The sequence below is a fragment of the Salarias fasciatus genome, chromosome 14, assembly GCF_902148845.1.
Source record: "Salarias fasciatus chromosome 14, fSalaFa1.1, whole genome shotgun sequence".
Classification (NCBI taxonomy): domain Eukaryota; kingdom Metazoa; phylum Chordata; class Actinopteri; order Blenniiformes; family Blenniidae; genus Salarias; species Salarias fasciatus.
In genome coordinates, this window is record NC_043758.1 from 25,924,379 (window position 1) to 25,941,944 (window position 17,566).

At 46.1% G+C, this 17,566-nt stretch overlaps 1 protein-coding gene across 1 annotated transcript; it reads right to left on the minus strand.

Annotated features, from left to right (window-relative positions):
* Positions 1-12,908: 12,908 nt before the first annotated feature.
* On the minus strand, positions 12,909-16,779 carry LOC115400030 (uncharacterized). The gene is made up of 2 exons (XM_030107680.1): positions 15,152-16,779; positions 12,909-15,048 (listed from the first exon to the last, which is right to left on the minus strand). The coding sequence occupies exons 1-2, from the start codon at positions 16,777-16,779 to the stop codon at positions 12,909-12,911; spliced, it is 3,768 nt and encodes a 1,255-aa protein (XP_029963540.1).
* Between the last annotated feature and the right edge of the window lie 787 nt (positions 16,780-17,566).

A 17,566-nucleotide genomic window follows, 5' to 3' on the forward strand; every position in this document is an offset into this window, starting at 1 on the left:
GCTAGGAGTAGAGCCGCTACTCTCCACATCGAGAGGAACCAGCTGAGGTGGCGGACATCTGTTTAGGATGCCTCCTGGACGCCTCCCTAGGGAGGTGTTCCGGGCATGTCCCACTGGGAGGAGACCCCGGGGAAGACCCAGGACACGCTGGAGAGACTATGTCTCTCGGCTGGCCTGGGAACGCCTCGGGATCCTCCCAGAGGAGCTGGAGGAAGTGTCTGGGGACAGGGAAGTCTGGGCATCCCTGCTGAGACTGCTGCCCCCGCGACCCGGCCCCGGATAAGCGGTAGAAAATGGATGGATGGATGGATGGAATGGGTTTTAAGAGTCTGACACACACTGTGTCACTGTAAACTGTGTGTAATTAAAAGTGTGTTTTAAAAATCCAAAAAAATCTCTCTCTCTCTCTCTCTCTCTCTCTCTCTCTCTCTCTATATATATATATATATATATATATATATATATATACATATATACATATATATATGTGTGTGTGTGTGTGTGTGTGTGTGTGTGTGTGTGTGTATATATATATATATATATATATATATATATATATATATATATATATATATATATATATATATATATATATATATATTTGGGGTTGTTGGATTGTGTATTTGATGAGTTTGACGAGGGGGAACAAAAATACCGTTCACCTCCATTGTGTCCGTCCCGAAAACCTTCCCTGGCTCACCTCTGAATAAACAACAGCTCGCCCTCACAAGAAAAGTAAGTATGCTCTTCGAAATGACTAAGGAATTGCACTAAATGGGCCAATTTGCCAAAATGTTGAAGTATCGCTTTAGCAACTGGTTGAAAGAAGAGTAACTTAAATGTGTTAAGGTACTTTCTACGAGGGGGGACCCAAAAGTCCCCGGACTGTGGTTATAACTTTTTATTTTTTTATTTTCACATTCAATCAACACTGTCACCTTCTAAGAACTCTCCTTCGGCTTGAATACAGCGCTGCAGCGGGATTTCCATTGCTCAAAGCAGTTGGCATTCTCACCTCTTCCTCATCATCAAATCTCCGCCCCTTCAGTGCCTTTTTCATTCTTGGGAAGAGACAGAAGTCGCAAGATGCTAAATCGAGGGAATACGGCGGTTGGGGCAGCAGGGCCATGCCGTTTTTCACCAGGAACTGTTTTACGCGCAGAGCCCTGTGCGCTGGCGCGTTGTCATGATGGAGCCACCAGTCCCCACTCTCCCACAGCGCCGGCCGCTTCAGCTTGACCGCCTCCCGGAGCCGCCGCAGCACTTCCAGGTAAAAATCCTGGTTGGCGGTTTGCCCCACCGGCACAAACTCACTGTGGACCTTCCCTTTGACGTCAAAAAAGCAGATCGGCTTTGATTTTGTGGACATTTTCCTCTGTGCGGGAGGTGGAGGGTCTGCCAGAGCGAGGCGAGTCTTCGATGGACATCTGACCGCTCTTACAGCGCCCATAGACCTGTGTTCTCCCCAGAGCCTCATCTTTGTACATGGTGTGGATCATGGTGAGTGTTTCTGTTGCCGTTTTTCCCAGTAGAAAACAAAATCGGGTTCCGCCATTTTCGGATTTTTCGAAGAAGGGAGTGGGACTGTAGTAACATAAACACTGCCTGTGAGCTGCCTGTGCGTCTTTGGGAGGTGAAAATTTTCAGTTATGCTTAAGGCTATGCTATCGCGACATAAAACGGCCAAAAGTCTGTAATCTTTCTTTCTTTTTCTTTTTTTATAACCACAGTCCGGGAACTTTTGGGTCCCTCCTCGTAAGTGTTTGTTCCATTGGCTTATAAGTACATAAGTACAATGTTTGCACTCAGTCAACATGTTTACAGTGTTTATCTATACTAAATGCAACAACACTGCAGTATTGTTTAAGGGTATAATCATTCTGCCATTATTGAATATGTCTGTTTAGCATTTTAAAGCATTGTTCAAAATGTCTTTTGAGCAAACTAAAGTCAATTTCTTTTTGAGGAGACACATGTCAAATATTTGGCAATAAAAACCAAAGAAACATTTTTGTCAAACTAATTTTTCAATTTGACAAAATATGGTGACTATACTGTGATTAATTGCGATTAATCGAACAGAAAATGTGACTAATCTAATTAAAAAAATTAATCATTTGACAGCACTAATCTCTCTCTCTCTCTCTCTCTCTCTCTCTCTCTACATATATATATATATATATATATATATATATATATATATATATATATATATATATATATATATATATATATATATATATACTTGGGAATATCATTTTGAGCCACTAGGTGTCACTGTATACATAAAACTACTAATGTAACACAAAAATCTTCATTTCTGTATTTCACTGATGATGGAACATGGACCAGAGGCCGTTGTGGTGAATTCAGTGGCCTCTCAGTGTGAGTTTATCTCAGAGAGTCCAGTCTAAGTAGCCAGAGGAAGGTGACGACATTTCAACCCATCCGGGTTTAACACAAACCCTCTTGCTCAGCATGATTTGTCACTCTGCAACAGGCAACAAAATGCTAAATAACTGTTTCCCAGGAAAAACTTCCCTGTTGTTTCAAACCATCCTTCAATAAAATGTGACTGAATCACATTTTCGGACTATAAGTTGCTTTTTTTACTGGTAGTTTTCCAGGTTAGGCAATACATACAGAAAATACAGTGAAAGAACACGCCGCACATTCCTGTATACTGCAATGATGAAAAACCAATATGAGTACCATACATCAACCCTAAATCTGGGGTTATAATGCCTCTCTAGTTACTCAAGTTAAATGTTTTCCTTTATCTTAACGTGGCTCTGATATCAGCACATGCAAAAGTAAGAGTCCAGAAGTCACTTGTTTTCTCCACATCACAGACATTTCCAATCAGTAGCTGCAGCACAGAGACTGAATGTGGCGCGATGCTTCGCTGTGGCCTCCACCGTCGTCATATGACAAAGCAGCACTCCGTCTCCCTCAGGTTCCCGTAGTGTGGCGGATAATTCACACTGTGATACAAATAAAATATGAAGCTTTCCATTACTTTTTAACATAGCTGGCAAATAAATTGTGGAACTGAAGTGTTGACTGTATTTTAAATCATTTTGATATTTTTCATTTCGTAAAAAAAAGAAAAAAAATGGCTGCTGAATATGCATATACTCTATGACTGGCAAGTGACACAGGATGTATCAACATGCCTAAATGTTTGATATATTGGATATTTATAGAAAAAAACTATTCCATTCTTTTATGTATTGTTGTATGACTACTTGTTAATGTTTTTCATAAATACATATGTGGCATTAGAGGTTTTTCTGTTTTCACTTGAAAACATTGTGTAAAATAGGCCAAAAATATCTTTCCGGGAACTTATTGCATGGTCAGAACATGCAATATGCACAATGGTATAAATGTCCTTCATGTTATTTTGAATAAGAATAGAGGGGAATTATGAAATGAATGATATATTTAAAGGTTGACCTTCGAAAACTTAATGAAAATCAAGAAAACACTAACTGTGTCCAGAGATTGCATGCTCTGCATGCTCAGGCGTAAGGCACTACATTTGTGATCCCTTGCTTCTCAGTTTAATTCGTATTGGTCTTCATCAGAAATGATTAAAAGTAAACTTTCCCTGAGTTCCATGAAGCCCCGTGTTGGACCCTGTAACACACTCAGTGATTCCCACCTATACAAACAGAGACACAGTATATTTAGAAATGGTGATCCCTGAGAGAAAGCCTTGGAAGATGACTGGAAAGAGGAGCCGGGTTTTGCAAAAGCTCTCTGGTTTTATCCGATGCAGTTTTACCCTCAGGCTGTGACATGCCCTGACAGATTCTACTGCCTCTCCCCCAATTTCAATGTCAGGCTTCTCCACAGGTTCCAGTCGAGCTTTTCTTCAGCCTGAGCGTCTAATTCTCGGCACTTATTCTGGAGGAGGACTTGTTTATGTATATGTGTATGCAGGATATGTTGAGCTTTCTATTTTTGTTGTTGCTGACAGCCCGTTCTCAGTTTTTCTACCTGGGTTGTGTCTTGTGAGTCTGCACATTGTTCCAATACGATCCGCATGCAGGAGTCTTGTCTTGAATTATTCAACCGGGGTGTTGCATTGGTGCACCCTTGAAATTGGCTGTTTATGTGTGTTTGCTTTCATGCTCCACGTCCTCATGTAGACGTCTGCCTGTACACGTGTTGGTATGCATGAATCCAGTGTTCACTTTGTTGTTGCATTTCTGTCAATTTATACTGTCACTCATCTGGAAGCTGCTGTGCACACAAACATTGGCTGGGTGATTGATTAATGGAGCCTGCTGGACCTGGCCCATGTGTGCGAGAGAGAATAAGGAACTAGCAAAGTATTGGTGAACTGAAGTTTATTGTTTAATTTTTTAAATCAACTCTGAGGCGTCGCTGCTCCGGTTCTGTGTGGTTTGCATGTTCTCCCTGCACCATCATTAACACTTTCAGGATGGAAATGGAAAACCTCTGTTGTGCTTTGGGTGTCTGTTTACACGACAACAGGGCCACTGAAAATGCAACTATTGGATATCAGTTCCCAAGGTGGAACTTTTTGAAAATGGAAATTCTGGGGAAATTGGGAAACACAATTTTTCTGAAATGCTGCCATGAAGCATGGGCACCATGGCCGTAGTAAATACAGTAGTTTTTCTGCACATGCAAGAGTAGATGGACAATTAGAACAATGGCGGCCTCCAGAGCATAATGGCTCCCAGTCCAAGTTCTCCTGGACTTGGTAGTTTTACAGGTGAGAGTCACCTGCAGTGGCAATCTAACTTGGTCATCTGTCCATCATTGTCAGTGTACTCGCCATTGTTAATATCTATCGGTATTGTTTTCTGCATCTAAGTGTGTGTGGGTTCATTAGAGCAACAACCAACAGCTCCAACTCATGGCCTGGCATGCTAACTACAGTTGCTCATTGGCATTTGTGCCATTTCCATGTAAACAGACGTTGTATAAGCACAAAGCTTTTGTTGAATGAAAATAACTTGAAACTTTTAAACTAAAAACAATCTCTAGAAGTACCAAGCTAACGCTCAGCAAATGTCATCACCTGGTATTTACACTTAAAACTTTTACCTCTTCTGCCAAAGTTTCTCATCTCAAATGTCATTGAGAAAACACAATGAGTACAAAGAAATCCACAGGTTGGACAGTTTGGATGACAGCGATTCTAAAGATGCAAGAACAAACAAGAGAGTGAAGGTGGAGTAGTTTGAGAAGCCACCTCCTTCAAGATTGGTGTACTTAGCATGTTTTAGATCACGGAATAAGTCTGTGTTTTTGTCAAGCCGCATTGAAAATCAAATTGACTTTGGAACAAAGGATTCAGATGGAGCACTTTTAGGTAAATGCTAACTTATTTTAAGTATTTAGGAATCACTCCTGCCGTCCTGCAGTATATATACACCAGATTAATGTATTAACACAGCATTTTAAGCCTTTATTGTGACAGGCATCATATTATCTACTTTACTGCTTCTGTTTTCTTCAAGACTACAATGACGCCGTCATGAAAATCAAAAAAGATTTGAGACAATAAGTTATGCGACTGTACATTTGCTTCAAACTCCTCATATATTCATATAAACCTTGATGTGTTTTTTGTCTGTTCTCTTTGCAAAATCACCTCTTACTCCCAGTGTTACCACCAAATCAATGCTTTCATTTAAATTTATAGTGATATAAAATGCCTGTTTGGAAGTCTTGGAAATAACTGATCATATATTTATCAGACAGCAGGACTGAATTTAGACTAATTATCATTATTATTATTATTATTTCTCATTTAGACACATTTTGTTCGATAACTCATGAAATACGTGCATGCTGTGTTCAGTTTTCAAACTTTCTGAGTGAAAAGATGGCACATGCTGATTCTAAGCTGCATAGCATCTGTTAGAATATGAACCTTAAAAAGTGTTTTAATTAGTGGTTCATAAAGGGTTAAATTGCTGCCAATGTGATGTTTTAATACATGGCGCATTATCTAAAAGTGAACAGCATTTATAATAATCACAGGAAAAAGTCGTCAGTACAGGAAGTAATTGGTACAAATGGTCTGTCTGTCCATGTACCTTTTTCTCTGTACATATATATGATAAGAAAATGGAAATTGACGACTGCTCCTTGTCGTTTTCGACCACATTTAATAGTGGAGGACAGAAAAAAAAATTAGTACTTGGAGTTTGATTCTCAAAGAGGCGTGTTGAAGCGTGATCGTCCGGTTTAGCTGTTTCTAAGGTGGCTTCTCCGTTACTCACATCTGAAGGCAGCGTAAAGCCTCCTCCTGCTCTCTGTGTGCTATATTAAGCCCGGGTCCGATGTCTTTCCTATCCGGTGGTTTGATGTGGTGCCTGGATATTCGGCCCCGTCTGTTCAGTGGAGTTTACTCAGGGCTCTTGCGGTCGCTGCCCTGTGGTCGATGCGTCTGTCTGCCTTCCAGCAGCGTGGTCGTTACAGACGTAGTTTCAGGTTCAGCGGCACTATCACAGCGTTCCCGACACTGTTTACAGTTCAGCACATAACAGCTTGATTTCTGTTTCCAATATGAGATATGCTCACTTTATTCAGTACTACGCCTCATTTACTTCATGCAAAGAGCGTATCAGATAGTCACATGGCAGGAAATCAATGCATTTAGGTTGAAATTAATGCAATTCAAACACATATGACTGAATAATGTTGCTGACATTGTTCATCCTGTTATGACCACAGTAAACCATCTTCTAATGAACACTTACAGTAGTAACTTGATACAAGATCTCCGTCCACTGCAGCACCTTTGGAATATGGTGGAATTATTTAGGTTTAGACATCTGAAACACTTTTGAAGTATCTGTAAAGATCCAAACTTCAAGTTAAAGAACTAAATGAAAGATAGAAGACTTTTGATGCGAGTCATTGATCCTCAAAACATGGACTTTCTTAATCGCTAAAAGACTTAAATAATGTTCTTATTTTCTACATTGAGAATATCTGCAGCGGGTTCCAGGATGAGACCCTGTCCCAAATCCACTTTTACTTCTTATGCTTCTACAACTGTGACAGTCACTGAGAATATTTCACATGCTGTACAATAACTGTAACTGTTATTTATTTATTTATTTATTTTTTGGATATCATCTTTAGCACTTGCAAAGAGGACAGACTTGTGGTCCCTGTGCTGGAAGTCATCCAAGCCTGAGCTACAACTGAACAGCCACCACTGCAAGATAGATTTTAGGATTAATGAATATCGTACTGCTGTGACCATACGACGTTACGTACTCGTGTCAACAATGATAACAAAACAGTCCATTTAGTTAATTTTCACACATCCAGGGCCGGCCAACAGAGATCCAGCTGAGATGATCAGGTTTCCTGGTTCATGCAGTTTTTCCAAAGTTCACTAAATGATCTCTTTCAGCTTGAAGGCCGCTGCTAGCGAACCACATTATGTCATTTTTCTAAATGAACGTAGTCTGATCCAATGTTAACCAGCTCGAGGGATGCTGTTTACCACCAAGAATGCAGCAGCATTACTGTACACTCAATGAAAAATGTGCAGTGAAACCTGCGGGATGCCATGTGGACGGGGTAGCTTCAAGCATTACAACAGTCCTCAACCATGTTCAATTTATTCAAAGGTGAGACGTGATTCGGTTTTCTCATATGATGAAAGCCTGTCAGAGTTTCTCTCATAGAGCTGCATGATTTCAGCCACCAGAATTCCCCCAATATACAAAATGCTGCTCAGTCTATTAGCGTTCAGAAAGCCGTTAGGCTCCCTGCCTTGGAAACAAAATGACTGTTGTGGTTAGACTATAAAATCTAACACCCTGAATGCATTTTCCAGTCTGTGGCACTAAGTGAGTAAATCCTGTGCCTGATCAGTCAGTGTAAAGCATTTTGAAAATAAATGTGTCCCCACAGGCCCATTCTCCCGAAATAGCCTTTTATTTGTCTGTAGTGACTAATAAGTGAATTTAACCTGCACTGAACAGTCCACTAAGCAGTCACGCAACAGCTATGTGCAGATCTGTCCCGCTCTGACCGCTTTTCTTCTCACCTGGGACACACGCAAGTGGGTTAAAAACAGCTTGAGGGAGAAATAAGTGAGATTTAGTACATGACAACGACCACCTTGATTATAGCACCACTCAGACATAAAGTCAGTGACCTGCCTGGTCGTTGAAGATTAGTCCTCTGCTTTTATTTCTCTTAAAAGTACACAGTCCGTATTGAGTCCCACAAACCACTGTTGGTGAAAAATAGCGATTCAGGGCTTCCATTTAAAGAAGGACACCGCTGCTGCATGCCACCTTTTTCTGTGACTCACTCTTGGAAGTCCTCATAACAAACAGAACACTGTTTCAGTGCATATGAGGGAGAGTTTCCATGTGGAAGCATGCAAGATACCCTGATTATAATCACATTCTCTGGTTCTCTTTTTGGAAAATGGGGGTAACCGCTGTGGTCTGCCCTCCATAGTAGTCAAAAAAACCATTTAGCAACAAGGCCCCAGGGTGGGGTAGGTACCTCTGGAGATGTTTCAGTCCCTGGATATTGTGGGCTCGCCGTGTTCGACATGCCTCAGGAGCGTTGCATGAACCGTGAGAGCTATATTCATTAATTACAATTTTGACAGGCGCAACAAATTGCATGAAAACTTGAAAGTGGAAATAACTGCTCAGGAAAACCAGTACTTTTATCAAAGAATCAATATTATGTCAAATTAAGTTCAATTTGTGGCTGAAGCCTTCATAACACTCCTACTTCTTGATGAAAATAAATTACCCACCCCGGTTCAAGAGGTCTCCAATTTACATATCGGGTGCATTCATTGAATTAATATGAACATATACTGTATGTAGAATATGCAAGCTGCAAAAATGACCCATGTGTACTAATTATTTTGCCATCTCTAGTGGCCACAGGCAGAGCATTATGAATCATTGATGGCTCAAAGGGGAAAAAAGAGAAAGGGTGCGCGATTCAAAGGTGGAGCTTCATATGTGGGGCTGAGGTCTGAGTTCAGAGAGGTGGAAAAAGTGGATTTAGGTGACAACATGATGTTAATATGAGATCAGACTGTTTCGTTTGTGATGGAAATGTTAAGTAATACTGCTTAATTCATTTTTTGATTATTTATCATTTTGTGTTTTATGTCTATATTAACAGAGACAGTGTGGTTAATGAGCTTTGCTGCAGAATGAATGACTGACTGGACTGGAACCTGTTCTTGAACGCCTCTCGAGCTGACACAAACGACCTGTCTCTGCTGCAGACAGAACATGACGTAAAAACATGATGGAAGCTCTCTATTCATCACAGACTACCGTCAGTGCAGACTGTGGTCTAATTTGGATCCATGTTTATTGTACTGAGCACTGAGATTATCTGAAGTCCTGGCACACCTCTGAGAGCGATCAGTTTTAGAGACGCATGATTTGACAAACAGACTCACTTTAAAGGATAAGTTCGGTTTAAACAGTTTTCACGCTGTTTATAGAACGAAGTAGAACAATATACTCACCCAGAAGGGTTTTCTGATCCCATCAGTGGTTCGGGAGAAATTTAGATCCATAGTCGAGCTGCAGACATCCGTATACTGTTAGCCAATGGGGCATGTGTGGCGCCGGATCCCAAAACGGCTTTAATCGTCCAAAAACTCATTAGTTTCACCAATATTTCCTCATGATCCGCTCACGCCACTCCTCCACCACAGCCCAGTGTCACAAAATACATGCTGTTGTGGTTTTACAGATCTCTGAAGTAAATACTGTGATTTGGATGTAAGCTAAAGTACATTCACCAAGAGACACAGTAGGTGGCGCTGTGCACCTAAGTCGCCACCCGCTCCAAAGAAAAAGAAGAATATCTCAGAACTGCAAGCATCTACTTCATTCTATAAAAAACGTGAAAACGTTTAAACTGAACTTATCTTTTAGGCTTTGCCACCTTGGGCAAACAGATGTTTATCTACAAAGGACTTCTTGGTGAACTTAAAGGACCTATATCATGCAAAATCCACTTTTTTAGGGTTTTTAGCATGCCCCAAAGTTGAATTCCCTTTAAAACCACCCCCAAAATGTTATTTCCTTTCAGCCACGCATGTCTGAGTAATCTCTTTCAGTCTGCTGCTCTCTACAGCAGCCCCTCCCTTCGGGTAGAAAACAGCTCGTTTGAAACTCTTCAAGCCTAAGTACGTCACAAAAGTTGAACTCCTCCCCACCACTCTTCTCCCACCCCACCCCCACGCAGACAACACGCCCACTCTCCTCTGACCAGCACGCAGCTGATTCACATTTTCCACTGAGGAGACACCCCCCCCCCCCCCCCCCCCCCCCCCCCCCTGCAGGTCCTCGGCAATCAGCGTTGCCGCTTTTTGTATCTCCGATTACGGATATAAACTTTAACCATTGTTTGAAAGCAACAATCAAGCAAGAGCAAGAGTCTGAAGGGTCTGCACTTGGTGAGTTTCTAACAGGAAAAGACGTTTTTGCGTGTGTTTGCGTGTAGAGAAGCTAAAGCTAAAGAGCTAAAGCTAACCCTTAGAGACGCTAACGTAGCGCCGATTGGTGGAAGTACGCTGTCAGTCAAAGTCCACAGGGGGAGAGGCGGGATTTTCTCTTCCGGGTTTCAGAATTAACCTCCAAAAATCCTTTATTTAACACAAAATGACTTTTCCTTAGCGCCAAAAATAAACTATTACCATGTTAATGCCAATAATGGGGTTTGGACGAGCTAAAAAAGCATGATACAGGTCCTTTAAAGAAAGATCATAACAAGTGTTTGTCATGTATAGACGGCATAGCAACTGTAATATGAGAAAATGTCACTTTTTGTTAGAGTGGTCATGTTGACTTAAATGTTGTTAAATTTGCATTTCATCCTGGTAACATGTTTCTCCAGGTACTCTGGTCTGGTCTTTTCACAGTTGAAAAACATGTATTTCTAGTTACTTGCTTAATTTACTGTTGTATTGTCCATAGGCATGACGCAGACACACTTAACTACAATTTTCACAAACGTCATGTTTTAAAGGTAGTTGGTGGCTCAGTAGGTGTGTCTGGGAAAATTTGTCTGTGGCGAAACCTGGTTTCACGAATTTTTATCTGAGGTTAGATCAAGTTTCCCACGACCTGGAAGTGGATTCAGCGAATGATGGAGGGGCTCTTTTAGTGGATGATACGCTTTGCTCTAACTATTTCTTCCGGCATGATGGTTACAGGCAGGCATGACTCCACTGTGGTTCTCCATGGTTCATCTGGAAGGATGGACCTCTGTCTGAAGGTGATCTTCTGCTTCACCATAACATCATTGTGATGGTACAGGTGGTTCTTCATGTCTTTTCCATGCAGCTCACAGAGTAGGTCACCTCGAAGTGTAGCAACACACTCAGTCCTCCTCCTCGCTGATTGGCCCTGTTTCACCACAGGAACCGAGCAGAGGGGATGAAACGTTAGGTTACTCACGTAACCCCGGTTCTCTGATAACCGAGTGAGGTATCTCACTATGGGAAACGCCCCCTGGCGTGACCGATCATGGAAGCTCCAATGACACCACTTCTGTCATGTGACAGACCAATCATCTCGAGATGCATGGGGCAGCCCGCCCCCTTTATAAGCGGTCCCCGCGCTGCACCCACCATTCTCAAGCGTAATTCTTCCACCCCACTGATGCAAGTAGGGCAGTGTTGTGAGATACCTCACTCGGTTATCAGAGAACCGGGGTTACGTGAGTAACCTAACGTTCTCTTTCAAACCTCCCTCGGTATCTCACTATGGGAGATATAGCCCACTCCCGGATTTGCATGCTCCGAAGCCCACAAAGCCGCGACCCGCGATGGATCGACACCCTCAACCTTCCCCTAGGGCTAGCACGCATTTAAGATGTACCCACACTCAGGACTGAATGAGCCAGAGATGTCTCGGTCACGTCCAGCCTGTAATATCGGATGAATGTGTGTGGGGACGCCCAGCTGGCAGCGGCACAAATGTCCCTCACAGATGTGCCCTTAAACAGGGCCCATGAGGTGGCCATGCCCCTGGTGGAGTGGGCCCGCAGCCTCTCCGGGGGCTGCAAACCACGACTTTCATACGCCAAGAATATAGCCTCCACCACCCAATGTGACAGGCGCTGGCGCGTCAGGGCCCTCCCCTTATGGGAGGGAGCCCACGATATGAAGAGCTGGTTGCTCCTCCGAAATCCCTTAGTCCTGTCCATGTAGATGCGTAACGCTCTCACAGGACAAAGGAAATTGAGCCGCCGCTCATCCTCCCCTGCAAACGGCGGTGGGTGAAAAGCGAGCAGCTCAAGCGTGGAACAGCTGTATGCAGAATCACTAACCTTAGGCACAAACGCCGGGTTAGGACGTAATGTAACCTTCCCATAATCTGGGGAGAATTGAAGGCAGGAGGCGTGCACAGACAAAGCCTGTAACTCACCTATCCGTCTAGCTGACGTTAAAGACAGCAGCAGGATAGTTTTAAGAGAGAGCACTCTTAAATCTGCACATTCTAACGGCTCAAAGGGCAATCCTGTGAGCGCCTCCAGAACCGTGGGTAAATCCCATGACGGGACCGGGAGTTTACGCACGGGACGCAGCCGACGCGCCCCCTTCATAAACCTCTTAATTAGAGGATGCTGCCCGACAGGCGCACCTCCAAAGCCCACGTGACACGCTGAAATAGCGGCCAAATAGACCTTAATGGTGGAAAAAGCTTTATTACCGTCCAATAAGTCCTGCAGGAAGCATAACACATCCGGGACAGAACACTGAAACGGAATGACAACTTTAGTCTCACACCATTTTTCAAACACGCGCCATTTATTGTCATACAATGATCGCGTGGCAGGTGCTCGTGCGCACTGAATAGTCTCAATCACCCTCGACGGGAGACCGGACTCCTGTAAATTCACCCTCTCACGAACCAAGCCCAGAGAGCCAGACGTTCGGGGTTCGGATGAAAAACCTGCCCGCACGCTTGCGACACCAAGTCCGTGCGTAACGGTAACGGCCATGGCTGGCCGTGTACGAGCTGTATCAGCTCCGCCATCCACGGCCTGCTGGGCCAGTAAGGAGCTATCAGGATTAATGAAAGCTGCTGCTCTTTCACTCTGATCAGCGTAGGAGTGATGAGATAGAGAGGGGGAAAAGCATACAGCAGCGCGTTTGGCCACGGGTGCGCAAACGCGTCCGCCCCCAGCGGCGCGTCCCTGTCTCGTAATGAGAAGAATAGGGGACACTGCGCGTTTTCGTGCGATGCGAAGAGATCTACGGACGCTCGGCCGAATCTCTCCCACACCCGGAGAAGCACCTCGGGGTTCAGTCTCCACTCTCCGTACAAGGGATTTCCCCTGGAGAGTAAATCTGCCCCGCTGTTCAGTGCACCCGGAAGATGCGCTGCGCGCAGCGATAACAGGTGTTCGCTGCTCCATAATAACAGACTCTGAGCCAGTCTGTGTAATTTTACGGAGCGAGTGCCTCCTTCCCTGTTTATGTAGGCCACTGCTGTCGTGTTGTCCGCTCTGACCAGCACATGACACTTTCCCAGGAGGGGCAGAAAATGTCTGAGGGCTAGGAACACAGCCAACAGCTCCAAATAGTTTATATGAGCCTGACGGAGCGTCGGGGGCCAGGTCCCGTTCACTGACCTCCTCCCGAAAACCGCTCCCCACCCCGTTAACGAGGCATCGGTTGTAACTGTCTTCCTCATCACAACCGCTCCCAACGGGACGCCGGTTGAGAATATCCCCGGGTCCCTCCAGTGACGGAGAGCCAGGAGGCATTCCGGGGAAACCCTCACCATACGCCTGAGGTGACGTCGTGCGTCCAGACGCAGGGAAGATATCCAGCGCTGAAAATCCCTCATTTTCAGCAGCCCGTGCGGAATGACAGATATTGATGACGCCATCAGCCCTGACAGCCGGAGACAGTCCCGCAACGACACTGAACGTCCTCTCCGAAATAAAGCCAGGTGTTGGCGAAATTTCTTCACTCGAGCATGGGACAGAAAACCCCGAAATGAAACAGAGTCTATTTCGAGGCCCAAATACTCGATCCTCTGAGTGGGAGACAAACAGCTCTTTACGGGGTTTATATTGAACCCCAAGCTGTACAGCCTGTCCATCAGCTTCCGCGTATCCCTCTCCGATTTCTCTTTGCTGGATGCACAGAGGAGAAAATCGTCCAGATACGCGAACACTCTGAAGCCCGATGCTCGCATCGGGTTCAGGGCTGCTTCCACACACTTGCTGAAAACTCTCGGGGCGAGTGACAGCCCAAAAGGCAGGGTCTGATACTCGTAAGCCGTTCCCTTGAACGCAAACCTGAGATATTTCCTGTGTGCGGGATATATGCTTATATGAAAATAAGCGTCCTGCAGATCCACTGAAGTGAACCAGTCGCCTGGATGAATGGATCGAAACAGAACCTTGTGCGTGAGCATTTTGAATTTGTACTTTCGGAGGTGTAGATTGAGGAACCGCAGATCCAGGATCGGACGCAATGAACCTCCTTTCTTTGGAATGAGGAAATACCGGGAATAAAACCCCTGATTTCTCTCTCCCTCCGGTACAAGGCGAATTGCCCCGCGGCTTAACAGAGAAGATATTTCGCTCTCTAAAGCCTCCGCGGCTTCCCCTGCAGCTTCTGACGTCAGCACACCGTTGAAGCGGGGCGGCCTCACAGCGAACTGCAGCCTGTAACCCCTGGCAACCGTTGTAAACACCCACGGGTTCACTGCGCATGCGCGCCACTCCTCTGCTTTGACAGCGAGAGGGCCCGGTGGCCTGAAGCTCAACAATGGAGCAGCTGCGCCCTCTAGGGGAGACAGACTGTCCTGCACTTCTTGATTTTTCTTTTTGTTTTGTGTTCGCTGCGCCCTCGGCTTTATGACTGAGCCTGGCTGCGACAGCTTGTTTTTTATTGAAAAACCAGGAGAAGTGCTTGGTGTGAACATTGCGCTTCTTTCCACTTCCCTTAGAACTGTCCCCGTGGGGCGACGAAGGGGGGAAACGAAACTGTGCACTGGGGGAACGAGTGCATAATTCAGTCTGTGAACGGGAAGACCAAACGGGGCCGTTACACAGCGCTGAGCGGAACCTTGGTCCAGAACATCCATCCTCCGTTTCTTGGGAGGAGAGGGAAACATGTGACCTGTTCCGGAGGGGCTCAGAGCAGGGATCTCTGCAAGTGCTGACTGCTGAGCCTCTGTGTCTGCGAACCACGACACCTAGGCCGACCGTTTTTTCTTCCCGTCCGGGGGGGCGGGACGGGCGGGTCGGACCGGTGCCTGGAGCGGCAGCTGCAGAGGCAAAGGACTTCCTGGGCCAGTGTTTCTGCTGCTGAGCGCCGCGCTGGTGAGACGCTGGCTGCTCAGACGTGCGCGGTCTGGGGTCCTTGTAGCCGCTGCTGCGCGCTCTCGCCGCAGCCGCGAATCCCTGGCGGGGTGGCGGTGTGGGGCGAGAGGCAACTTTACGAGGAAGGCAGAGATCAAAGGCTTCTCCCTGCTTCTTCCTCAGGTCACTGGTCTGCTGCATGGCCGTGACAGCCTCGCCGAACAAGCCCTTAGCCCTTGACGGGTCGAAGGGAGCATCAATTATGACCTGTTTTTCCTGGTCCGACAGGCTGGAGAGATTCAGCCAGAGCGCTCTCTCTCCTGCCACTGCGAGCCCCATAACACGGCCGCAGCCCTGGACCGCACCCCTGGAGACACGGAGGATGAGGTCCGTGACCACACACATCTCCTCCCATATTTTGGGACTTGGGGAGCCTTTATCCAGGAGGACCCCCATCTCCTGGAAAAGTTCAGCCTGGTAGGCTGTCAGCAGGGTGACAACATTTAAGTTGTTCACTGATTGGGCTGCTGATTTGTACATCTTTTGAAACATGGAGGCGGAGAAGCGCTCCATTTTCCCGGGGAGGGTGGGGCCGGCCGCGGTGAGCGCGGACCGGTGGCTGGGGTGGAGGTGAGAAGCCACCGCCTGCTCCACTACCGGGGGATCTCCGAGGCCCCACTCCCCGCTGTTAGCCACTTCCAGGCCGGAGTAACCCTTGACGGGGACTCTGTGGCGAAACGGTTTATCCCAAAACCGCTTCATCTCCTTCATGCACGCTGGGACGACGGGCATGACCTGCTTCTTCGACACCGGGCGAGACGGCAGAATTTTGCCGTCGTATAAATCCCTCTCCTCGCCCTTGTCATCCTGTGACGCGGGCCAGTCTATACCCAGCCGTGACGCCGCTCGTTTACACACCTCATGCAGGTCGACCTCCGAGGGTGAAGAGGGGGGTTGGATTCCTCCGCTAACGGAGCTGCTGGGTCGGGATGCCGGAGTCGGCGGGAGGATTGCGTCCTCGTCATCCTCCTCGTTGTCATCGTTAAGGAGGTCCATGTTATCGTCCTCCTCTTCGTGCCCCCCTCCGTGTTCGTCCTCCGAGTCGAGGAGCTGGTCGAACAGCGGAGGGAAGTCCTCAACCGGGGGGTTAGCCCAGTCTAAGTTAGCAATAGCCCGCTTCGGCTTGGCGGCGCTATCAGAGAGGCTGGGGTCGGCCTTTGAACTGGCCGAGACCCTGAGGCGCCTCTCCAGGATCCTGGTCGGCATAGTGCTGCAATGCTGGCAGCACTCGGAGTCCGCGAGTGAAGCCTGGGCATGCTGCACTCCCATACAGGTGATGCAGAGAGGATGTGGATCTCTCCCTGAAATGGTGAAACCGCAAGAGGCCGGGCAGGGACGGGACTCGACGTCCTTTCCCTTGCCGCTAGCCGAGGAAGCGGTAGCCATAGCCGACCTCGACGGTTAAACTAATGACACCAAAACGCACACTCTCGCGACGAAAGTAGTGAAGTGAATCCTGAGTCGGAAATTTCACGCTCGGTGACTACCTTGACGGCGCGTCGGAAGAGCAGTTAAATGAAAATCCAAAATCAGGACCGCTGAGGAGCCAAGTGATGATCTTCACGTGGAAGAAAGCGAGAATGGTGGGTACAGCGCGGGGACCGCTTATAAAGGGGGCGGGCTGCCCCATGCATCTCGAGATGATTGGTCTGTCACATGACAGACGTGGTGTCATTGGAGCTTCCATGATCGGTCACGCCAGGGGGCGTTTCCCATAGTGAGATACCGAGGGAGGTTTGAAAGAGAACAGGCGTCACGCTGTGATCTGATCATCTGCTGAACTGTGTGCTCATTTGAAGACGTTCGTACAACCTAGGTCCAGACTCTTCCTCTATCAAATGTCACATACTGGATGAATTTCTGCAGCTGGAAACATGGCAAACTCCATTTACTAACTGACATGACAACAAACAGTCAAATTTATATAATACAGCCATGACATCGCACTGTAAATGATGACTTCCTTCAGGTATTATCAGCTATTAGTTTAGGGTTTCTCTGACATTCTGTCATTTTCCTGTGAGTTTCTACTGTTAACTCTTGAAATTTATCAGATTTCTCAATTATTCTGTCATTTGTGGTGGTAGTGGTGAGCTCGGTCTTTTACTTTGTCTAAAATCTCTTGCGGTCCGATGAGTGGGAGGGATTCACACCCTTCTTATACCTTTCAAAC

Excerpts from the sequence above, each read along its gene's own strand:
- LOC115400030 (XM_030107680.1), bottom strand. The coding sequence starts at position 16,779 with ATGGCTACCGCTTCCTCGGCTAGCGGCAAGGGAAAGGACGTCGAGTCC. Across the intron at positions 15,049-15,151 it reads TCTGAGCCCCTCCGGAACAG|ACTGAATTATGCACTCGTTC; the intron begins GTCACATGTTTC and ends TCCCGTTCACAG.